Genomic DNA, 26,616 nt, shown 5'->3' on the forward strand with positions numbered 1-26,616 from the left:
CAGGACTGATTTATGAGAACATGTCTAACTTCAGCATGCTGTCAAACATTGCAAATAAAGTATACATGCTGTTTCAGTGCCCACAATCACTAGCTAGTTCCATCTGTCTATGAAGCTAGCTATTAGCTAGCAGGCACATTGGGCAGGCAGGCCACGTTAGCTAAATCAACTTTCAAGTCACTGGTGAGTAGAAAAGTGCTTTGGTGCAGTTTTTAAATATTACCGTAGTGTGCATCTGTCTGGCAGTGTTTCATTTAGACAATAATACATGAGGCCATGTGTTATGAAATTTGTCATGGCTGTGATGTGATCATAGCCACGAGGCGAAGCAGAGTAACCACCATTGTCTAAAGCAAATTATATTACAAAACAGGTCGCAGCGGGACACAAGATGCGCACAAATGGCTTTTGAAATGTGGAATATTGAGAAGTGGCAGTTGTAATGCAAGTGTGCATTGTTTCAATTATAATTTTGTCAAAAAGTGTCACTCTTGTGCTCACTCTCAATCACATCAGCAAGTGGAGCGCTTGATAAAGGTTTAGGTCAAGGGTTCTTTCAACAACATTGGCGAGGTGTGTCTTATGCAAACATGTCTAATGCTCTGCATAATTTGGGCAGGTCTGTCTCACTCTGTAGATTCTGCTATACGATTGGATAGAGCGCAATCAGCGCAGCTGTTTCTCCGTGCATGACTATTCTCTCTTGGTGTTACCATGCACATTTTTTGTTGTTGAAAGGATCTGTTTTGATTTAGTTTAGCTGTTTTTAGAGCACAATGTATAAGATTACATGGACAAGGGGAACCTGATCCTAGATCAGCACTACTACTGACACACTTGACACATACAGCGCCTGATACCATTACGTTGACTACAATGATGTAAAGGGAACACACACAAATACTGAAGATATTGTTTGCTGTATATTTGTTAAGACCCTCTGTCCTGCCAAGTCTAAACTTATTTTATTATTTATAATAATTAATTATTATATATATATATATATTGTTGCCAAAAGTGAAACTACAGATCGAAGATTTCCGGAAGGTGTATGATGTAACATGTATAGTCGGTTTTCAAAATGGAGGCCTGTGTGGCAAGTTGAATAACCTTTCTAGTTTGCAAAGACTCTGGGGATACGCCATATACTCTGAAATAGAATTTCTCATCTTTGACGCAAACTGCAAGGAAGGGTAAAAATGTGAGTTGGATCATATTGGTAGGTCAAATAATTTTAGCTTACTGTAAGAGGAACATTGCAGTCTTCATCTGGTTTTGGTAGACATCAAATAAAATGTTATTGGTCACATACACATGGTTAGCAGATGTTAATGCGAGTGTAGCGAAATGTTTGTGCTTCTAGATCCGACAGTGCAGTAAAATCTAACAATTGCACAACTACCAAATACACACATGTAAAGGGATGGAATAAGAATATGTACATATAAACATATGGATGAGTGATGGCCGAGTGGCATAGCCAAGATAAAATAAATGGTATAAAATACCGTATATACATATGAAATGAGTAAATAAAGATTATTAAACTAGTTATTCATTTATTAAAGTGGCCAATGATTTGAGTCTGTGTAGGCAGCAGCCTCTGTGTTAGTGATGGCTGTTTAACAGTCTGATGGCCTTGAGATTAAGCTGTTTTTCAGTCTCTCTGTCCCAGCTTTGATGCACCTGTACTGACCTCATCTTCTGGATGGTAGCTGGGTGAACAGGCAGTGGCTCGGGTGGTAAGCATTTCACTGTAATACACCTGTTGTTGTATTTGGCGAATGTGTCAAATAAAATGTGATTTGTTGTCCTTGATCTTTTTGGCCTTCCTCTGACATTGGGGGCTGTAGGTGTCCTGGAGGGCAGGTAGTTGGCCCATGGTGATGTGTTGTGCAGACCGCACCATCCTCTGGCGAGCCTTGTGGTTGAGGACGGTGCAGTTGCCGTTCCAGGCAGTGATACAGCCCGACAGGATGCTCTCAATTGTGCATCTGTAAAGGTTTGTGTGTTTAGGTGACAAGCCAAATTTCTTCAGTCTCCTGAGGTTGAAGAGGCGTTGTTGCGCCTTCTTCACCACACGGTCTGTGTGGGTGGACAATTTCAGTTTGTCTGTGATGTGTACGTCGAGGAACTTAACTTTCCACTTCTCCTCTACTGTCCCGTTTGTGGATAGGAGGGGTGCTCCCTCTGCTGTTTCCTGAAGTCAACGATCATCTCCTTTGTTTTGTTGACGTTGAGCGTGAGGTTGTCTTCCTGACACCACACTCCGAGGGTCTCGTCGTGGTTGGTAATCAAGCCCACTACTGTTTTTGTCTGTGCATGCTCTGAGGACGTGGCTAGGGATGCCGTCTGGGCCAGCAGCTTTGCAGGGGTTAACACGTTTAAATTACTTACTCAAGTCGGCCACGGAGAAGGAGAGAGGGGGCCCGCAGTCCTTGGTAGCAGGCCCCGTCGGTGGCAATGCATTGCCCTCAAAGCAGGCAAAGGTTTTTAGTTTGTCTGAAAGCAAGACATCAGTGTCTGTGACGTGGCTGGTTTCTTTTTGTAGCCTGATCGTTGCCTGTAGACCCTGCCCACATACGTCTTGTCTGAGCAGTTGAATTGCGACTTTGTCCTGAAACCGACATTTCGCTTGTTTGATTGCCTTAACTAGGAATATAGTTATTCCTGCCTCATCTTTCCATGTTGAATGCGGTGGTTTGTGCTTTCAGTTTTGCGCAAATTCCGCCATCTATCCACGGTTTCTGGTTAGGGTAGGTTTTAATAGTCAAAGTGGGTACAACCTCTCCAATGCACTTCCTTATAAACTCACTCACCGAGTCAGCCTTTTAAATCGGTGTTATTCTCTGAGGCTTCCCGGAACATTTCCCAGTCCGCGTAATCAAAACAATCTTGAAGTGTGGATTCTGATTAAACAGACCTGTGAATGGTTCTAGTCGCGGGTACATCCTGTTTGAGTTTCTGCCTGTAGGAGCACAATGGATTCGAAAATTGATTCGTGGTCGGATTTGTTTTGGGTCACCCTCTGGGATTAGATCCAATGTGGTGGTCTGAACAAAGTTTCCGGCTTCGGCAAAGTCGTATTCCTGGTCGTAACTCTGGTAAGTTGATGTCGCTCTTAGAGCCAATAGTTCTTCCCGGCTGTATGTAATAACATTTAAGATTTTCTGGGCTAACAATGTCAGAAATAATACAAAAAAATATAGAATTGTAGAGGTCACTAGTGTCTTGGAGGGTTTAGGCAGAGGTTAGTACCACTCCAATTCCACAACATACTGGCTTTGTCCCAAATTGTACCCTCTTCCCTAATTTAGAATGTGAGTGGTGGGAATCTCCAGCCTCAGTGATTTTCGCAGTTTGTTCCAGTCAGTGGCAGCAGAGAACTGGAAGGAAAGGCGACCAAAGTAGGAATTGGCTTTGGGGGTGACCAGTGAGATATACCTGCTGGAGGGTGTGCTACAGGTGGGTGCTGCTATGGTGACCAGCGTGCTGAGATAGGGCGGGTCTTTACCTAGCAGAGACTTGTAGATGACCTGTAGCCAGTGGGTTTGGCTACGAGTATGAAGCGAGGGCCAGCCAACGAGAGTGTACAGGTCGCAGTGGTGGGTAGTATATGGGGCTTTGGTGACAAAACGGATGGCACTGTGATAGACTACATCCAGTTAGCTGAGTAGTGTTGGAGGCTATTTTATAGATGACATCGCCGATTTAGAGCTTTAATCTACATGTCATTCACATCTGTTCTAATATATTTCTTTCTGAATGTTATATGTGGTTTGTGATGCAGCCCTTGTCTAATGATCACAGGCATTATTCAATGTAATGCTTGAATCCCTAATGGTGAAGCTGCCATGTCTGTTTGGGATATTACAACTAAGTTATTTACCACGCTGCTGGATGCTCCTCTCCTCCGTTTTGTTAACAGAATAAAAATGATAAAGGCCCTGGGGCGAACAGTGTCACTGTTTCACATCGTGCAGAGTTGCTCTTTAAGAATATGAATCACTAAGTGTTAAAAAATAGGTGGGTTAACGCGGATCGCCATTTGCTGTGAGTAAAGTAATGCTCCCTATAATTTTTTTTAAATGTATTTTTCCTCAATAGGTGGGTAAACTCATACGCAAAATAAACAGTGCATAAACAGCGTTTATGTGTGTTCACACTGCTGCTCGCATGCAATCCTTATACAGAATTGGGCCTAAGTCTCACCAATATATATATATTTTTTTATCTTGGGTTTCTGTTATCCTGCTTGCACATTACAGGTGTGTGAAATTTGACTTTTGCTTGTAATTTGCAAGACCGCTTTATCACAATGACATGGTTCTGTGTTAAACTGAAGGAAAGGAAACACTAACATAGTGTCTAGGGAGTTGAGCCAGAACAGCTTCAATGCACCTTGGCATAGATTCTACAAGTGTCTGGAACTCTGTTGGAGGGATGCGACACCATTCTTCCACGAGAAATTCCATTTGGTGTTTTGTTGATGGTGGAAAACACAGTCTCAGCCGCTGCTCCAGAATCTCCCATAAGTGTTCAATTGGGTTGAGATTTGGTGACTGAGATGGCCATTGCATATGGTGAAATTTTTTTCATGCTCATTAAACCTTTCAGTGACCACTTGTGTCCTATGGATGGGGGCATTGTCATCCTAAAGTATGGGGGCATAGCCATGGTAGCCGAAATATTGGCCTGGCCAGCATTTTATACATGACCCTAAGCATGATAAATTTGATCTTGCAATGTGCATACATTTTAAGTTTCATTGCCGTCTGTCCATTTTGAAAAGATGTCCTGGGAACTGTCCCAAAGTCATGTCTTTTGTTTTAAGAAGGTGGATGTGAAGATGTGAAAGGCTAGGGAACCACTTTGTATAAGCTCTCTCTGGGACCTGTCATATCTACTTGTACCACTTGTCACACTCGCACGCACAGACACATTTTAAATGTGCATCCAACAAATAAACGAGCACACGGTCACGTGTGCAAAGACATTAAAAATGTCAACATTTTTAACCTAAGCAATTAGAGTACAGTTGTGTACATTGATTGTGATGCCAACCACCTCTAGGGTTGAGTTTTATCTATGGACGTGAACAGGATTAAGATAAGTATTTTATACGTTTGGTCTGGCAGTAGCGCTGCTTCCAAATCCAGACCACACGTTGCCCTAGGAGACCGGGGTTTGATCCCCAGCTCTGCCACTCTCATGACGATCTTCACCCCAGTCTTGCAATGGGTAATTTTATACCTACAGTTGCATGCAATAAAAAGTTAGGTTGCTCCGCAGTACTGGCCAAATAATCACTGCAATGTGTCTTCTAGTGATGGCTTGTCACAACCACCAAACCTGTTGTAAAAACTGTTTTAGTGCCCGCAACTTTACCATAATGTACCGATTTTAATGGCTTTAGGGCTTCCCTCCAGCTGTTTACCGTCTGCCAGACAGTTCAGCTGATAAGAAACCTGTGAGCACTAAGAAAGAAGAACCACTTTTCTCTGTCCTCTCAGCCTGGATTTTTTTTTTTTTTTTACCAATGATTGTGACTAAATGTTAACAGTTTATCCCATTTTTGTTGAAGTAGCCTATCATTTGCATAAATAGACTTGGGCTACTATGTTTTAGTGCAACTATTGTTCGGATGCTACCGATGCACCTTACGTGGGAACTAACAATGGTCTTAATGCTATCAAGATACTAGAAAACCATTTGAACAAATCCACATTATTGTATTGAAGTAGGAGTGGACTTTGAGTAGATTGCTTGTCACATGTCATCCTTGGGCGGGGAACACCCAGTCATAGGTCCGCTGTCACAAGAGACTAAATAAATATTTGTTAATGATCAACTTGTTTCTTTTTTTTCTTTTTCTTTTTACACTTTTAACGTGAGTCTTGTTTTTTTCTGTGTGTTTTTGTTGGACCCTTTGTGCTTCGAGTATTCCATCAGGTAAATTACACTTTTAAAAAAAAGATACAACCTAAACCGGTTCTTCGGTTCCCATAGGAGAACCCTTGGAATAACTCTTTTTGGTTTCTGGTAGAACTCTTTCCACAGAGGGTTGTACCTGGAACCAAAAATGGGTTCTCCTATGGGAACCCATTGTGAGTGTCGCAACGCGCATGCCCCACCCACCTGAACTCTCCTTTTCAGCCACCTATTTCCTGTCTTTGAGAGGAGCAAAATCCACTTGTCAGTTTAATTTGACTTGGTGACACTTTCCCACTTTTAGTTGTGCCATTCGGTTTTCCCTGTTAACGTAACGACTGCGAAAACATTTGTAATGACATGGGTGGACTTAGTGATTTGGAGGCCTCAGGCAGAGGGCATATCAATCACAGAAGTATTCATACCCCTGAGTCAATGCATGTTAGAATCACCTTTTGACAGCCATTACAGCAGTGAGTTTTTCTGGGTGAGCCTGAAAGTGCTTCGCACACCTGGATTGTACAATAACATGATGCAGCCACCACTATGCTTGAAAATATTGGGTGTTACTCAATGTATTGAATTTGCAGTATTACTTTAGTGCCTTGTTGCAAACAGAATGCAAGTTTTGGAATATTTTTTATTTTGTACAGGCTTCCTTTTCACTCTGTCAATTAGGTTCCTATTGTGGAGTAACTACAATGTTGATCCATCCTCAGTTCTCTCCTATCACAGCCATTAAACTCTGTTTTAAAGTCACCATTGGCCTCATGGTGAAATCCCTGAGTGGTTTCCTTCTTCTCCGGCAATGGAGTTAAGAAAGACACTTGTATCTTTGTAGTGATACACCAAGTGTAATTAATAACTTTACCATGCTCAAAGGTATATTCAATGTCTGCTTTTTTATTTTATTTTTACCCATTTACCAATAGGTGCCCTTCTTTCCAAGGCTTTGGAAAACCTCTCTGGTTGATTCTGTGTTTTGAAATTCACTGCTCGACTGCGGGACCTTACAGATAATTGGATATCTGGGGTACAGATCGGTCATTCAAGAGTCCATGCAACTTATTATGTGACTTGCTAAGCCTAATTTCTATTTAGGTTTACCATAGCAAAGGGGTTGAATACTTATTGACTCAAGACATTTCAGCTTTTTCATTTAACATTATAAAAAACATTATTCCACTTTGACATTATGGGTTATTGTGTGTGTGTAGGCCAGTGACCGTCTCAATTTAATCAATTTTAAATCCAGTCTGTAACACAACTATGTGGAAGGGGTGTGAATACTTGAATGAAGGTGGTTGTTTGACCTAATTTCACTTTTTTGAAGCCCTTTTTTGTTGTCAATGTGGCCTTACTAATCTGGCAGTGGTGGAAACAACATTCTTCAATTGTCATACTTGAGTAAAAATGAAGGAACTGTGATCGGTCCAGAGAGGACTGGTTCAAGAAAGGGTTAACACAATCCTACCTCAATACAGAGCACTTCACTTACAAACCGAAGATGCTTTCCAAAATCACCTAATTAAATGGTATTTTGTGGCTAATCTTGGCTTTGGCTCGCTGCACCGGGAATCGCACATAAATTCTTAATTTTAAGCTGTTCTTGGTCTTTATCTCAATGTTCTGTCCTTTGTTCTATGTACTCCTTATTTCTTTGTCTGTTCCTTTATCCATTCTCTTTTTCTTTTTTTCTCATGCGTAATAGCCTCGGTCCTTTGACTTGCGCCGGTAATAAGGGATGCTTTCGGGTATTCCCGGAGTGTCCCCGCCCCTCTGACTCCACTTGGCCCCAAAATTCTGGATGGTTCACAATTTCTTATACAGTACCATTCAAATGTTTGGACACTTACTCATCCAAGGGTTTTCCTTTTTTATTTTTACAATTTTCTACGTTGTAGAATAATAGTGAAAACAAACTATGAAATAACACGTGTTAAACAAATCAATATTTTAGATTCTTTAAAGTAGCCACCCTTTGCCTTGATGGCAGCTTTGCACACTCTTGGCATTCTCTCAAACAGCTTCATGAGGTAGTCACCTGAAATTAATTTCAATTAACAGGTGTGCCTTAAGTACATTTTGTGACATTTCTTTCCTCAATGCTTTTGAGCCAATCAGTTGGGTTGAGACAAGGTAGGGTTGGTATAAAGAAGATGGCCGTATTTAGTAAAAGACCAAGTCCATATTAATGCAAGAACAGCTCAAATAAGCAAGCCAAACAACAGTCCATTACTTTAAGACATAAAGGTTAGTCAATCCGGAAAATGCCGACTTGCTGCAAAGAAACCACTACTAAGGGACACCAATAAGAAAAGACTTGCATGGGCCAAGAAACATGATCAATAAACATTAGACTGGAAATCCTGTCCTTTTGGTCTGATGAGTCCAAATTTGAAATGTTTGGTTCCATCCGCTGTCTTTAAGAGACGCAGAGGAGGTGAACGGATGATCTCTGCATGTGTGGTTCCCACCGTGAAGCATGGAGGAGGTATGAGTGTGTGGGGGTGCATTGCTGGTGACACTGTCAGTGATGTTTTTAGAATCCAAGGCACACTTAACTGACATGGCTACCGTAGCGATACGCATCCCCATCTGGTTTACGCTTAGTCCCACTATCATTTGTTTTTCAATAGGACAATAACCCAACACACCTCCAGGCTGTGTAAGGGCTATTTGACCAAGGAGAGTGATTGAGTGCTGCATCAAATGACCTGGCCTCCACAATCACCCGACCTCAACCCAATTGAGATGGTTTTGGATGAGTTGGACCACAGAGTGAAGGAAAAGCAGCCAACAAGTGCTCAGCATATGTGGGAACTCTTGAAAGACTGTTGGAAAAGCATTCCAGGTGACAACCTCATGGAGCTGTTTGAGAGAATGTGCAAAGCTGTCAAGGCCAAGGGTGGCTACTTTGAAGAATCTCAAATATAATATATTTTGATTTAACACTTTTTAATACATGATTCCATATGTGTTCATAGTTTTGATGTCTTCGCTATTATTCCACAATGCTGAAAATAGTACAAACAAAAACTCTTGAATGCGTAGGTGTCCAAACTTTTGACTGGTACTATTTATGTTACTAGTATTTTTGTATTATGCCCAGCTCACGAGGCCCCTTGATGTGAGGCCAGTAATGAGCTCAATGGAATACATTGGTGTGCTTCGTCTGGAATTTAAAGCACTGTCTCAACACTTGCATCACAAGAAATAACTTGATTTTGGTGGGTGTATTTTCTGCAATTGTAAAAATAAAATAAATAAAAAATTGTACAGTTGAAATGTTTACAAATTGTGCGTTGAATGAAAGCAACTTCTGAAAAGGAACACTTACATTATAGTGATGTAAGTATGTATAGGTGGATGTAATCTAGAGCCAAGCGTTTAGATCTGCAATCGTATCAGTATCCCTTTCTTGACACCTGTTGAATTATGCAAGTGAACAACGGAAATTAATAATTGAGGCAGTCTAGACGGCGCAGGTGAGCGCAGGTAGGCCTGGACCAAGCACGGTTTGGTGGCTGCAGCCCTGTCCATCTGCGTTATGTTAATGTGTGCAAATCCAGCATATGAAAATGAGGCACAGTTTTCTTGATTTTTATCACAAAGTATAAAAACTAATATACTAAAAATGTATGAGTGCCTTTATACGAAACTTGCATTTTATAATAAATGTAATACCTGAATTCTCACCATTACCTGAACTCCATTATTTGCTGCCAGTATATTTTATGTGCTGTAATTCAGTCTATCTGATTTTAGATTAAAAACATTTAACAGCTTGGAGTATTTTAATCCATTGTCCAATTGTTGCTTTTAAACCTTTTTTCACAATTTTGAGTGTTGCTACAGTAAACAGCCCTAAATGTCTTGCAGATTATAGTTTGCGGAGTAAATCTACGTATGAGATTCCTTATGTAATAGTGCTATATAAAATATTGTATTATTACCTTAAGGCAGGGTTCCCCAACTAGTAGAGATTAATTGAGCTGGGATTTGGGTCACTAATAAATCCTTGTCTTCGTGCAGCATTTTTAACGCTGTGAAAGGATCCAGGAACCCAAATTATTTGGGTCAAAATTGTCAATCAATGTTACACCCACAGCTGCAATAGTCTCGTAGCCAGTTATGGAGGGCTAAACGTCTGCTGAAGTGTTCAATGCCATGCTTTAGGGAGGGCACAGGGCCAGATATTATGGGGCGGTAGTTAGTGTCAAGCAGAGACCAATCAGTTTTTTTTAAAGCCATATTTTTTTTAACAAGGCAAGTTAGTGAAGAACAAATTATTGTTTACAATGACGGCCTACCCCGGCCAAACCCGGATGACGCTGGGCCAATTGGGAGTCCCATAGGGTGGCGCACAATCATGGCCGGATGTGTTGAAGCCTGGAATCGAACCAGGGACGGTAGTGACGCCTCTTGCACTGAGATGCAGTGCCTTAGACCACTGCACCTCTTGGTCTAAACTGTTCTGAGCTGCCTTTCATAATGACATTGAATCCCACATGAACAATGATAGACTGTTTGCTGATGCAGGTTTAAAATGTTTGGGGGCACCTTATTGATGTGCTGTACTTGTGGTCCTTGATAGCACAACGTTTTTGCTCCAGTGATTGAGTAATTTCTTACCATTTGAACTGCCCAATACAACTGCTGGGGATGGGGAAATCCGCCCATTCCTCCCACAATTTGTGTAACATTTCACAGGCCCACGAGAAGCAGGATAGCATTCGCCTGCTGCTCCCAGTGATAGGTCCAGAGCAGGCAGTGCCCAGTCAGATCCAGAGAGAGGGAAAGGAGTGGAATTCAACGACTAAGCCGCTGCTTGAGTCCGCGTAGTTGTATACAGGCAGTCCCAGCGACGAAGGCGCAGGTAGACCAGGCACCATTGCGGCGTCGCTATTCATGTCAATCTGCTCAGAACGTCTAGCAGACACTCCAGTCCGCGTAGCAGCATGCCGTTGCCTTCGGTTTCCACAACTTCTAACATTGTTCCAATCAGCGCTGGTCCCATCCTCTTGCTGTTCTCCGTCTACTCCACTACGCGAGGGAGAAGCAGATGGCGACTACTTCCTTGGTAGGCAAGTTCCGGTAGCACGGGCCATTCAGATAGGGACTGATGACAAGGGATACATCCATCAGGCCCGAGCGGTTTGTCGCCACGAGTTGAGAACGAGAGTTCCAGTTTGCGTTTTCCCCGTAAATTAACGCAGAATTAGAATGTGCTTTCCAAGGATAGCCACCTCAAGCCTGTAATCCTCCACAAGCAAACAATTCCACATTGGAACTCCAGATTATTTTCCTGGGCAAGCGCATAATAAACACGGCTTCTACAGCGCTGGAACGGTTCGTTAGCTATTCCAGGCGAAGCGGGCGCCATTGCAACCTGGCTAGCTAGTAGCAGGTGTTGACACACACACTTATATTTTATTTCACCAGGTAGGCTAGTTGAGAACAAGTTCTCATTTGCAACTGTGACCTGGCCAAGATAAAGCGCAGCAATTCGACACACAACAACACAGAGTTACACATGGAATAAACAAAACATACAGTCAATAATACAGTAGAACAAAAGAAAACAGTCTCTATACAGTGAGTGCAAATGAGGTAAGTTAAGAAAATAAATAGGCCATGGTGGCGAAGTAATTACAATATAGCAATTAAACACTGGAATGGTAGATCGGCAGAAGATGAATGTTATAAACAAAATAAAACTTTGGAAACAAGGTCGAGGCGCAGGAGGTAGCCGAGTTCATGACCGGTAATTTTAAAGCATTTTACACCACCTGCCTTGTTCAAGATTCATTGGATTCCCATCTCCTTTATATAATATCTTTGGCAACAGCACCATGCAATGCACTTGAGGTCTGGCCAGGTGTCTGCCTCTTGTTTCTAAAGTTTTACTTTGTTCGTAAGTGTTTGTCAACACCTGCTAGACCCTCTGTTAAATTACACATTTCTCGAGGTAGGAATATCGCAAAAAGATGTTAAAAGGCTCATTCGAGAGAACACCCTCCCTAGTTATGCCATCGAACAGAATTGAAATCTAAAATCATCTGTCATACATGTCAATCTAAAAGTCGTATTCCTATTAACCTCCAGTGTAGTTAAGAGCGACTTCGTCACAGTGCTACGTCATACCGGACGGATTTCTGCCTGCTTAAATGCCAATAACATACACATGAAATGACCCAGGGAATCGATAGAATATCAGAGATAATAACCCATTTTGAATGTTAACTTTTCTTTTTTTTATTGTGCCAAGATCACTTCCCCCTCCCTCTTTTTATCGCCTCTTCTCTTGAATTCCTTGGTCTTCATTATTACCATATCATTGCCTGAGCCACCTCCCCATTACTACAGACATGACCCTTCTTTATCAATGTTTTTGGGTGTAGGCAGATAAGATACAATGTGTGCATTGCAAATGGTGCGCTATTCCCCATGTAGTGCACTACTTTTGACTAGGGCTATGGGCAAAAGTAGTGCACTATATAGCGACTAGGGTACCATTTTGGATGCAATCTGTCACATTTCAGTTGTTAATCAAGGGCTTGGGGATTGCGATTGAGCAGCTAGAATTCGTTGTTCCAAAGGTTGTTCATGGATTGTGTTGAAATCCTTTGCCTAGAGAGCAGTCCAACCTGTGACACATTCTTCTCTTTTGGGCAACGTTTTCTTCCTGTCCAATTTAGTAATTTCTGGATAATATTTGGGGAACCCATTTTGGGTCCAGAGCAACCCCCAGAGACAGTTCTGTGTAGTCAGTGTCTCAAACCAGTGTTAGTTATCGAACTGGAAGAAAGCATTGGAATCAGATTTGTTGAGCTGACACTTTGGATATTTCCACCAATGTCAGACTGAAGAATAGGGATTCAAAATAAGAGAAACCTAAAAAAGAAATCCCAACCTTGCATGCATACTATATCTACGATATGGAAGATATTGTTTTCTTTGGAAGCCTCGATCTCTTTAGGCGACGCAATGCCCTGCATTGACAAGTCCACCAATCTTGTTCGATACATACTTGATAAATCATCTCCGCTGCCATAAATATTACATGAGTTGGGAATATTAGACCTGTCTGGACATCCTCGCCAGAAGTAAGAATTTCTGTTGGAATTTAATCGCTCCATCTTTTCGGATGTCTGTTGGCAATGCCCCAAGACATTAAGGTTGCACTGTGATCTTGGACCTTGTTTGACAATAGAATAGATACTTTCAACTTTTCTACAGAAATCAATTGCTTTCAGATAGACACAGACGTCAACCCTGTAGAACCATTACTATTTTAAACACCGATGGTTTACTATGTGGGAGTTGAAACCAAACAGAATCCGAACCGGGAACAAAAGTGATCTATACGGTTCCGGAACAATCCCACAAAAAAATGGAACAAAGAGCCTATGCAAAGCTTTTCCATCTGTCAATCAAACTTCTTCCAGTGTCTATCTGCTAGCTGAAAATCTTTGCCAGTGTGTAGGCTACCTGCCTCTCCCCTGCCGAAGCATACAGTTGAAGTCAGAGGTTTACATACACCTTAACCAAATACATTTAAACTCAGTTTCACGATTCCTGACATTTAATCAGAGTAAAAGTGCCCTGTCTTAGGTCAGTTAGGATCACCACTTTATTTTAAGAATGTAACATGTCAGAATTATAGTAGAGGATGATTTTATTTCAGCTTTTATTTCTTTCATCACATTCCCAGTGGGTCAGAAGTTTACGTACACTCCAATTAGTATTTGGTAGCATTGCCTTTACATTGTTTAACTTGGGTCAAACGTTTTGGGTAGCCTTCCACAAGTTTCCCACATTAAGTTGGGTGAATTTTGTACCATTCCTCCTGACAGAGCTGGTGTAACTGAGTCAGGTTTGTTGGCTTCCTTGCTTGCACACGCGTTTTCAGTTCTGCCCACACATTTTCTATAGGATTGAGGACAGGGCTTTGATGGCCACTCCAATACCTTGACTTTGTTGTCCTTAAGCCATTTTGCCAGATGTTGCTTCAATATATCCACATCATTTTCCATCCTCATGATGCATCTATTTTGTGAAGTGCACCAGGCCGTCCTGCAGCAAAGCTGTTAAAAAAATAAATAAATAAAAACTCCCCAGTCCTTACCGATTTACAAGCATATCCATAACATGATGTAACCACCACTATGCTAGAAAATATGAGGAGTGGTACTCCGTAATGTTTTATTGGATTTGGCCCAAACGTAACACCTTTTTATTCAGGACAAAATCTTAATTGCTTTGCCACATTTTTATATAGTACAGTATTACTTTAGTGCCTTGTTGCAAACAGGATGCATGTTTTGGAATATTTGTATTCTGTACAGGCTTCCTTTTCACTCTGTCAATTAGGTTTGTTTTCACCTTAGGATGGATTAACAACATTGTATTTACTGCACAATACTATCACAGCCATTAAACTACGGTAACTATTTTTGTTGCTTTGGACTCATGGTGAAATCCTGAGTGGTTTTCTTCTGTTAAGGCAACTGAGTTAGGAAAGACGCTTGTATCTTTGTAGTGACTGGGTGTAAAAGTGTAATTTAATAACCTCACCATGCTCAAAGGGATATTCAATGTCTGCTTTTTTTGTTTTTGTTTTACCCATCTACCAATAGGTGCCTTTCTTTGCGAGGCATTGGGGAAAATCGCCATGGTCTTTGGTTGAATCTGTGTTTTGAAATTCACTGCTCGACTGAAGGGCCTATAGATATGAGGTAGTCATTCAAAAATCATATTAAACACTAGTATTGCACACAGTGAGTCCATGCAACCTATTTGACTTGTTAAGCACATTTTTATTCCTGAACTTATTTAGGCTTGCCAATAACAAGGGGGTTGCATATTTGACACTACAGTTTTTAATTAATATATAACGGTTTCAAAAAACATAATTCCACTTTTACATCATGGGGTGTGTAGACCAGTGACCACACAAATCTACATTTAATCCATTTTGCTGCAACACAACAAAATGTGTAACAAGTCAAGGGGTGTGAACTTTCCGGAAAGATGTCGACTTTGCTAATGCACACATTCCCCTCCAATTGCTCACTGCGGTTTACAAACCTGATCAATTGGAAGATGCACAGTGCTGGCGGCTACAAATGGGGGCTTTCATGTTCCTAAGAGCCTTTGCCAAAAGGAGTTCTGTACACAAACACACTCTGCGGTCTCACTTAGGACACAATGAGGAATGACCGTGTCTTGGCTCTGGGGTGAAATTTCCCGTAGGTACCAATCTAGGATCATCTTTGCTCCCCCAATCCTAACCATTCGTGGGGGAAATGCAAAACCGACCCAAGATCAGCGTCTAGGGACAACTTTTTACCCTACACCTTCAACTTACATGACGGCACTGCTGTTACTTGATCTATGGGCTTGGAGACATGAAAGTGATGAGTTCCAAACCCAAGCTGAACTCATCAGCCAGCCTCTCTCTGCCTGCCTTCTCATGATTGTTTTCCTAAATCAGCCGAGAAGAAGGCTCTGATCCCGCCGCTAGAACATTTCCAGACTTTTGCGTCCCTAACAGCACCCTATTCCATATTTAGTTCACTACTTTTGACCACGGCCCATAAAGTAGTGCACTGCGTAAGGAATAGGGTGCCATTTGGGATGCAGACATCCTCTCCCTGATTTAAACTAGAGCCTTGTAGGGAACAGGCCCCAGAGGCCTCCCGAATAAAATGTTCCCCCTCAATTTCATCCCACGACTTGGTAGGTCTGTTTCTGCTCCTTCATTTGGTGCCAGCGCTGGACCGTTGACCATATGACCGGGTCCCCACTCCTTACATAATGTCTCCCAAATGACAGGACCTTGGTCAAAAGTAGTGCACTATATAGGGAATAGTGTCATTTGGGAAGCAGACAATATTCCTTGCTGCTGCTTTTTTCTTCTCCCAGCTGTTACCAGAACCAGCCTGTAAAGCCCATATGGTTGTATCGTTTTTGGTGAGAGAGGGGGGGGGGGGGGGTAAAAGGGGCTTTGAACGGTCCTAATCTTAGCAAAAACAAAGTCTTAGGCCAATCCTTTGGGGTTTGACCCAACAGGTCAAAGTGTGTTCATCACCCATAGGCCTCTTGTCAAAAGTAGTGCATTATATAGGGCATTATATAGTGCATTTGGAACAGACCCCATATATTATCGACTAATAAAACAAGGTGTCTTGATTTTTATCTTGCCTAACTTCTGAGTACTCTTTCTCCCTCTCTCTATCCCTGTGCACAGCTGGATCTGAGTCGGCCCCTGGAGGAGCAGGGCCCTCTGGATGTCATCATCCACAAGCTGGCGGACCTCATTCTGGCGGACCAGAATGACACGCAGGCCCTGCTATTGGTGCAGAGTGTCCAGGTAAGCCAATCGGCACCGCTAAAACATTGTAAGGGTTGATCACAAGCTCTTCACCTAATGGGGGAGGTTGTTCTTTGACAGGTGCAGCCATTTCTTTGAGGGCTAAGGGTCTGAAGGTGCTGTAGGATGTTTTTCTTTGAGGGCTAAGGGTCTGAAGGTGCTGTAGGATGTTTTTCTTTGAGGGCTAAGGGTCTGAAGGTGCTGTAGGATGTTTTTCTTTGAGGGGTATGTCTTTGGTGATTCTATCCTGTAATTTTGCTCTGAGATTTTGGTGAATGTTTGGTGTTCCTGGATATAAATGTGATAATGAAATATGATTTTTATTTTATTGATTATCTGCAGGAGCTCTCCTAATCATGACTTAATCCAGTCTTATTCAACTACAGGTAACTGCCAAAGTAATGGAAACCCTTGAGCAAATTAGGAATAAAAAGTATATTGAAAGCCTGTGCTTCCACATAGTGTGGTTCCTGAGTTAATTTAGCAATTAACATCCCATCATGCTTCAGGTCATAAATAAAAAATCTGGACAGGCCATTTATTCTGGCCATCATTTTGGCTACCATGACTATGCCCCCATAGTATGCCAATGCACCCATCCACAGGGCACGAGTGGTCACTGAATGGGTTGATGTGCGCTGAGACAGCGTTTTCCACCACCAGAACACATCCCTCCAATAGAGCTCCAGACACTTGTAGGATCTATTCCAAAGTGCATTAAAGCTGTTCTGGCTCGTGGTGGCCCAATGAAGAAACTGTTGGTGTTTCCTTTATTGTGGCAGTCACCTTTTATATTCTTACAGGGGCCAGATTTGAGAGAGGTTATTGACAGGGGTACAGATATTTTCTACATGTGATTTACAACGGGTGAAAGTAGATTTTTGAATTTTTCCTCGTATAGAACCTCTTATGTATGAAATGTTTTTTTTATGGGCCTAATGGTAAATATGAGTAATTTAACTGTAAAATATATTACCTTTTTAATGTGGCATGAACATGTATTCATCGGATTTGTCAAACAAATCACTTCAAAAAGTAGGCTACCTGCGCATGTTAGTCCAATCTAAAATAATTCCAGCATCTAAAACAGTGCACTATGCACCCTATATTTGATGAATGGAAAGACCATCTATTAAAATACCAAAAAGTTGAATGACATTATGAAACTGTCATTAGGCACACCTGAATTGATTGATTGCATCCATCGTTTCGCTCTGCCAAGTATGGGGTCTTGAGAATTCAATAAATGTCAGATTTGTGGATATTGGTTAGGCTACAATTAGGCTGTGGAAATGTTAGCTGAGGTGAGTGCTGCTCATGATCATCTCGACTGTCTCATTTATTAGCACTGATCAGATCCTTTTGACAGCATGTTATGTAGCTTAACAAGTGAATTATTTAGCTTCACTCACAGTAGCTTAGGCCTACTCCCAACCAAAAGCCTGTGACATGTCTAATCAATGTAATTTTGTTTCAGTGACTCTGTCTGTATATTTCTCTGTCTGGGCAAATACGTGGAGGTGGTATAGCTCATCTATTCATTTGCTCATCTATCAGAAACAAAATCAAGTGTAGGCCTATTATTTTACTCAATAGTGTATAGACAGCTCCAAAAGCCCACGGAGGTTGTGAAATATGAACATGAGTCGAATGCTTTTCAAAATATAGAATAGATTGTTTTTTATATTCTTTCGGTATCATGATGAAGGTACTCAATGTGCGACCGTATGCCTGCTCCCTAGCAAAGCAGGGTGAAGGTAGGAAAGAGATGAACGTGGATCAAAAGCTGATCACGGAAATATGTCTTGTCTGTTTTAATGAACAAAATAACTATTGATTTCTATACAGGCTGCACAGACAAGGAACATAAATCAACTCAAAATATACCTTTCTCTTCTTTTGAAAATAGGACCTGCCTAAATAAATGTAATAATGGAAATATTTTTGATGGTGTGTATTCTCTATGGACTTATTAAAATGGACGGCCACCCACATCTGCACACTACAACTACCACTTGTTTCCGGCATGCCGGCAAGCTCACGGGAGGTATAAAAGGCGTATGCAGGCAAGAATGTGGTAAAAATGGGCCTGTTTGTAAGCGGGTCATACATTGCCAAAAAATGTACAAGCGAAATACCGTAAATCCTATGTGAAAGCAGTATTCGGTTAGTATTGTGGAGTAACTACAATGTTGATCTATCTTCAGTTTTCTACCATCATAGCCATTAAACTCAAACTTTTTCTAAATCACCATTGGCCTCATCGTGAAATCCCTGAGTGGTTTCTTTCCTCTCCAGCAACTGTGTTAGGAATGATACCTTTTTTTGTGACTGTATTGATACACCATCCAAAGCTTAATTAATAACTTCACCATGCTCACAGGCATATTCAGTGTCTGCTTTTACATTTTTACATATCAACCAATCTGTGACCTTTGCGAGACACTGCAATACCGCCCTGGTCTTTGTGTTTGAATCATCTATTTTTGAAATAAACTACTTGACTTGGGGATCTTACAGATACAGTATGTTTGCGGTACAAAGCCGGGGTAGTCATTAAAAAAATGATATTGCACACAGAATGAGTCCATACAACTTATGTGATTTGGACACCTTTACTCCTGAACATTTTTTAGGCTTGCCATAACAAAGGGGTTGAATACTTATTGACTTGAGCCATTTGTGTAAAAATTTCAACAAAATAAATCCACTTTGACATTATGGGGTGTTGTGTATAGATAGATCACTGCCACAAAATATTTATGACGGCACTGTAGGCCTACTTTGGAGTAAACATTTAATTGGCAAAGTTTTTGGTGAAAACCTTAGCGTGCCAAAAGTAATTTCTAACTGCCACACAAACAGGTATTACTACTTAAGTTGCAGGAAACACGAATAACTGATCCATTCTTTTAATCAATTATGAGATTTGTTAAATTTAACTACACTACCGCTGTCTGAGCTGCTCCACGGGACAACCAGCGTGCGCTTGCTACCCGACAGATAATATTCTGCTCAAACTAGGTGAATGTTGATCGCCTATTTTCTCCTTTCCATCAGACTTGGCTGTCGTTTAGTCTTCGGGGGGGTGCCTCTGCTAAGGATTAGGGCTGATTTTCAAGTTTTCATAACAATCAGTAATCTGCATTTTTGGAAGCCGATTATATTGCAATCCACGAAGAGACTGTGTACAGGCTGACCACCTGTTACGTCAGTGCAGGCTGCAAGGAGCCATGGAAAGTTGCTAGCTAGCATCAAACTTATAAAAAACAATCAATCTTAACATAATAACTAGTTAACTAAACATGGTTGATATAACTAGTTTAAGTAGCATGTCCTGTGTTGCATATAATCAATGTAGAGCCTGAAATTGTCACTTCTCTTGCGTTCAGTGTAAGCAGAATCAGGGTATATTCAGCAGCTCGGGTCGCCTGGCTCGTTGCGAACTGTGTGAAGACCATTTCTTCCTAACAAAGACCGTAATTAATTTGCCAGAATTTTACATAATTATGACATAACATTGAAGGTTGTGCAATGTAATAGTAATATTTAGAGTTAGGGTTGGTAACCGTTCGATAAAATACGGAACGGTTCCGTATTTCATTGAAAGAATATACGTTTTGTTTTTGATTTTGTTTTCGGATTTGACCATTAATGACCCAAGGCTCGTATTTCTGTGTGTTTTTATTATATTATAATTAAGTCTGATTTGATAGAGCAGTCTGACTGAGCGGTGGTAGGCAGCAGCAGGCTCATAAGCATTCATTCAAATTGCACTTTCCTCCGTTTGCCAGCAGCTTTTCGCAATGCTTGAAGCACAGCGAGGTTTATGACTTCAAGCCTATCAACTCCCAAGATTAGGCTGGCAATACTATAGTGCCTATAAGAACATCCAGAAGTCATAGGTCTATGAAATACAAATGGTATAGAGAGAAATAGTCCTATAATAACTACAACCTAAAACTTCTTACCTGGGAATATTGAAGACTCATGTTAAAAGGAACCACCGGCTTTCATATGTTTTGAGCAAGGAACTTACACGTTAGCTTTTTTACATGGCACATATTGCACTTTTACTTCTCCAACACTGTTTTTGCATTATTTAAACCAAAATGAAAATTTTTCATTATTTATTTGAGACTAAATTGATTTTATTTATGTATTAAGTTAAAATAAGTGTTCATTCAGTAGTTGTAATTGTCTTTTATTACAAATAATAAATTACATTTACAACAATACTGAACGCATATAAGGCCCTGCCCCACCCCCCTTTTGGAAAAGCTGACCACGACTCCATTTTGTTGATCCCTGCCTACAGACAGAAACTAAAACAAGAGGCTCCCACGCTGAGGTCTGTCCAACGCTGGTCCGACCAAGCTGACTCCACACTCCAAGACTGCTTCCATCACGTGGACTGGGACATGTTTCGTATTGCGTCAGACAACAACATTGACGAATACGCTGATTCGGTGTGCGAGTTCATTAGAACGTGCATTGAAGATGTCGTTCCCATAGCAACGATTAAAACATTCCCTAACCAGAAACCGTGGATTGATGGCAGCATTCGTGTGAAACTGAAAGCGCGAACCACTGCTTTTAATCAGGGCAAGGTGTCTGGTAACATGACCGAATACATACAGTGCAGCTATTCCCTCCGCAAGGCTATCAAACAAGCTAAGCGTCAGTACAGAGACAAAGTAGAATCTCAATTCAACGGCTCAGACACAAGAGGCATGTGGCAGGGTCTACAGTCAATCACGGACTACAGGAAGAAATCCAGCCCAGTCACGGACCAGGATGTCCTGCTCCCAGGCAGACTAAATAACTTTTTTGCCCGCTTTGAGGACAATACAGTGCCACTGACACGGCCTGCAACGAAAACGTGCGGTCTCTCCTTCACTGCAGCCGAGGTGAGTAAGACATTTAAACGTGTTAACCCTCGCAAGGCTTCAGGCCCAGACGGCATCCCCAGCCGTGCCCTCAGAGCATGCGCAGACCAGCTGGCCTGTGTGTTTACGGACATATTCAATCAATCCCTATACCAGTCTGCTGTTCCCACATGCTTCAAGAGGGCCACCATTGTTCCTGTTCCCAAGAAAGCTAAGGTAACTGAGCTAAACGACTACCGCCCCGTAGCACTCACTTCCGTCATCATGAAGTGCTTTGAGAGACTAGTCAAGGACCATATCACCTCCACCCTACCTGACACCCTAGACCCACTCCAATTTGCTTACCGCCCAAATAGGTCCACAGACGATGCAATCTCAACCACACTGCACACTGCCCTAACCCATCTGGACAAGAGGAATACCTATGTGAGAATGCTGTTCATTGACTACAGCTCGGCATTCAACACCATAGTACCCTCCAAGCTCGTCATCAAGCTCGAGACCCTGGGTCTCAACCCCGCCCTGTGCAACTGGGTACTGGACTTCCTGACGGGCCGCCCCCAGGTGGTGAGGGTAGGCAACAACATCTCCTCCCCGCTGATCCTCAACACTGGGGCCCCACAAGGGTGCGTTCTGAGCCCTCTCCTGTACTCCCTGTTCACCCACGACTGCGTGGCCACGCACGCCTCCAACTCAATCATCAAGTTTGCGGACGACACAACAGTGGTAGGCTTGATTACCAACAACGACGAGACGGCCTACAGGGAGGAGGTGAGGGCCCTCAGAGTGTGGTGTCAGGAAAATAACCTCACACTCAACGTCAACAAAACTGAGATGATTGTGGACTTCAGGAAACAGCAGAGGGAACACCCCCCTATCCACATCGATGGAACAGTAGTGGAGAGGGTAGCAAGTTTTAAGTTCCTCGGCATACACATCACAGACAAACTGAATTGGTCCACTCACACAGACAGCATTGTGAAGAAGGCGCAGCAGCGCCTCTTCAACCTCAGGAGGCTGAAGAAATTTGGCTTGTCACCAAAAGCACTCACAAACTTCTACAGATGCACAATCGAGAGCATCCTGGCGGGCTGTATTACCGCCTGGTACGGCAACTGCTCCGCCCTCAACCGTAAGGCTCTCCAGAGGGTAGTGAGGTCTGCACAACGCATCACCGGGGGCAAACTACCTGCCCTCCAGGACACCTACACCACCCGATGTCACAGGAAGGCCATAAAGATCATCAAGGACATCAACCACCCGAGCCACTGCCTGTTCACCCCGCTATCATCCAGAAGGCGAGGTCAGTACAGGTGCATCAAAGCTGGGACCGAGAGACTGAAAAACAGCTTCTATCTCAAGGCCATCAGACTGTTAAACAGCCACCACTAACATTGAGTGGCTGCTGCCAACACACTGACACAACTCCAGCCACTTTAATAATGGGAATTGATGGGAAATGATGTAAATATATCACTAGCCACTTTAAACAATGCTACCTTATATAATGTTACTTACCCTACATTATTCATCTCATATGCATACGTATATACTGTACTCTATACCATCGACTGTATTCTTATGTAATACATGTATCACTAGCCACTTTAACTATGCCACTTTGTTTACATACTCATCTCATATGTATATACTGTACTCGATACCATCTACTGTATCTTGCCTATGCTGCTCTGTACCATCACTCATTCATATATCCTTATGTACATATTCTTTATCCCCTTACACTGTGTACAAGACAGTCGTTTTGGAATTGTTAGTTAGATTACTTGTTGGTTATTACTGCATTGTCGGAAGTAGAAGCACAAGCATTTCGCTACACTCGCATTAACATCTGCTAACCATGTGTATGTGACAAATAAAATTTGATTTGATTTGAATGAACAGTGAACACTATTTTAACTTAATATAATACATAAGATATATCAGCCGATTTGAATCGGTATCAACTTTTTTTGGTCCTCCAATAATCGGTATAGTTATCGGCGTTGAAAAAAAGTAATCGGTCGACCTCTAGCCGTGACCTAATCCGTAGGGGGTTTAACAGGAGTAGGGGAAGATCAAAGGGTGGTGAATGTAGTGCATGTCGCCCATAGCATGTTGGGGTGGAGTACATCGGTGACCTCTCACCTTCCTTGAGTCATCTGTCCCTCACGGAGGGACCGACTAGACGGTTGCATGAGTTGTTGTGCAGAAGGTTGCTAGTTTGTCTTTCACGTGGCAGAACAGAATGCACTGTTACTCCCTAGCATCGCAGTGAACCACATTAGCTTTCGCAACAGCTAATGGGGATCCTAATAAAATCTCAAACATTGCAAGTTCCAAATTTCTTGAGCTTTTTAGTCAGTGCACTGGTCTGCTGTCCACATCTACATAAAACACATGTAATTGACTCCTTAAACTTACCCACTCCTCCAGTCCTCTTTTCTCTAGACACTATACAAACCTAGAGGTGATATATGGCATACTTTAATGCAGAATTTGTTTTCAGTTCCACATGATAAAGTCTGGTTGATTTTTAAAAGCTTGACACGTTTAATGGTCCTCAGCAAACTTGGATTTGGTTTATAGGCCTATTTTCAGCTTTATATGACTAATGACTCCAATTTAGATTCTTTAATGGTCATTAATTTGAATGTTTACCCTGGACCCCCTCATTCGTTTAAAGAGCCATTGCACTCAAATCACATTTTAGCAGATGTTTTCAGACCTCAAAAGTAGTCTGTCAGAGGGAGTCCATGTCCCAGACCAGCTGTTTTGTAGATCCAGCTACGTGCCACAATCTAAAACTAATGGAAAAGATAAGAACTGTGTGTTATTTCCAGTTTGTCTGCACTTGTTTCATTTATCTGATGACATGGGATGTGGACTGCTTTTCAGGCCTGAAAACATCTGACAACTTCTGACTTAGGTAAAATTTCCCTTTAAAGGGGCATGGTTTTTAAAGTTGATATGTCTAAGGCACAGGGATTAGAGCCGAGTTGCTTTCATACAGTGAGGTACAAGAGTATTTGGACAGTGACACAACTCCAGCACTTTGGATTTTAAATAATACAATGACTGCGGTTGAGGTGCAGACTGTCAGCTTTCTTTGAGGGTATTTTCATCCATATTGGATGAACCGTTTAGAAATTACAGCACTTTTTGTAGAAAGTATTGGGACAAATTCCCTAATGTCTAAAGTGGTCAAGTTTTAATATTTGGTTCCATATTCCTAGCACATAATGACATCAAGCTTGTGACTATAAACCTGTTGGATGCATTTGCAATTTGTTTATCACGTGGGATTACATTAATGTGGATGTTAACATGAGTGCGAATAATCCTGAATGAATCCTGAGTAATGTGTGAGAAAGTTAGAAGCACAAAGATCATACCCCCAAGACAGAAAAATGCTTAGCATATTTATGTTTAACTTTCTCACTCATCTTTATTCACAATTCTTTCAGAATTCCCTGTAATCACGGTAGCACCCAGATGAATGTATACCTGTTTAGAAATATATTCTATTCTTACTTACAATAAGTGACTCCAAAATGACACTATACATTATTTACCATTAATTTCTATTGGGCACACAATTATCTGACACACAAACAAAACATACTACAAATGCATCTAACAAGTTTGTAGAGTCACAAGCTTGATGTAGTCATTGCATGCTAGGAATATGGGACCAAATACTAAACTTTTGATTACTTTAAAACGTGAATTTGTCCCAATACTTTTGGTCCCTTAAGATGGGGACGGGGACGGGGGGGACGACGACAATGCCCAAAAAAATGCTTTTCTTTGAAAATGGTTCACCCGATATGGATGAAAATGGCCTCGCATTAAAGCTGACAGTCTTCACTTTAATGTCATTGTGCTGGAGTACAGACCCAAAACAACTGTCACTGTCCAAATGCCTTTGGACCTCACTGTTTACCAAAACAGACCAAGGAATGTCATAAACAAAAGGATGGTAAATTTAGCCACCTGTTTTTATATCACGTGGATTTCCCTGCGTTCTTTCATCTTGTAAACATTAGGTAATATGCACTACGCCATATGAATACATGTTTCCACCCGTAGTTGTTCCTGGAGGTGTTGCTTTACACACCTGTAGTCTCAGAAAAACAAACAAAATTCCTCTCCTCCCTCTTCATCTCCTTTTTAAGGTTTCATTGACATTTGATGAGGGCGAAAATGGGCGCTCGAAATGGGGGAACATGCTAAATTGGCCAGTAGCCAAGCCTTTAATTTCAAATGTACTTGATTACATGGAGTTCCTTTTTGATTGTTGTAGTGCGTACAGAGATACTAATACATAAAAGCACAGACATGGAAATAAATGGCCTCTACTGTGCTAGCACAAGGAAGTGGAGAACAGAACAGTACAAAAAAGCGTTATTTGTTAGACTTCAAAAAGGTTAACTTGGAAGTCACCTGTGTACTTTCTGAAGTCTAGTATACATTTATTTAAACATTCTTCAGATTCATCAAATTAGTGGCTTTGTTGATTTAAGGCTTGCTGAGGCTGTAATATAATTGAGAAATGTTAACATTAGGGTGCAGAATATTTTTAAAACTATTTGCAATGGAAAATGAAAATGTGTGTTTCTTATTGTTCAAGTCTAGGAAGTCCCGCTCAGTTTTTGGTGCCTAATAAACATGGCATTGTGGTGTTTTCTTTGTTGCAAAGTGTGTTGCTGCGGTGTGCACTATTGAATACATACCTGATGTTGTTTTGGGACGGTCTTCAGGATTACATCGATACCCATCCTGAAATGGTGGTTCTGGACCCGCTGCCGGCCATTAGGACATTGTTGGACCGCTGCAAGTCCTACCAGCTCATCCGCAGGCTTGAAGACTGCATGAAAGGTATAGAGACAGGACTGCCACCCAAAGTACACACACAAACTGACACGCATACACGCTCACACACACAAACTATCACAAATCCACAGCCATGCATTCACATATCCCAAAACAAAAACACTACACAGTCACTTGCCTAGACATTCTGTTAAGCCTTTGTGAGTTTTACGTCATAGCATCGACATAAGTAACATTCAAATCAGTTACTCACATACTGTGTGTTATACACTTGCTCCGTTTACCTCTGGCCTGGGACTAACACACCTTCTTATAACCAGCAATGCCATCTGTGTTTGTGTGTGCATGTATTTTTGTTTCCCTTTTGGGGTTGGGAAAGCCTGGAATTCCAAAATACAGGAATCCCTCCCTGGCCTGTGTTCATGTTGCTACTGGCTACCTACATGAGCCCGGCACTTTCCGTAAGACTTTTGTCCTGGGCTGGATGTCGAAAGGCAGGCTTCATTTTGGGGCTTTGCACAAGGGAAATGTGTGGCTTAGGGTGGGTTTATTCACGGAGTGTGTATGAAAACTGCAGAGTGG

The 26,616-nt window shown here is 41.7% G+C and overlaps 1 protein-coding gene across 3 annotated transcripts in view; it reads left to right on the forward strand.

Moving 5' to 3' along the window:
- The window catches only part of LOC139415244 (inositol-tetrakisphosphate 1-kinase a), a 62,349-nt gene that overhangs the window by 13,852 nt on the left and 21,881 nt on the right, over positions 1 to 26,616 (forward strand). For all 3 annotated transcript variants that reach the window (XM_071163195.1, XM_071163193.1, XM_071163196.1), the window contains 2 exons: positions 16,187 to 16,309; positions 25,962 to 26,079. In XM_071163195.1, the coding sequence (XP_071019296.1) occupies positions 16,187 to 16,309; positions 25,962 to 26,079 (241 nt within the window). The remainder of the gene's footprint in view (positions 1 to 16,186; positions 16,310 to 25,961; positions 26,080 to 26,616) is intronic.

Source organism: Oncorhynchus clarkii, chromosome 8, assembly GCF_045791955.1.
Source record: "Oncorhynchus clarkii lewisi isolate Uvic-CL-2024 chromosome 8, UVic_Ocla_1.0, whole genome shotgun sequence".
NCBI classification, from domain to species: Eukaryota; Metazoa; Chordata; class Actinopteri; order Salmoniformes; family Salmonidae; genus Oncorhynchus; species Oncorhynchus clarkii.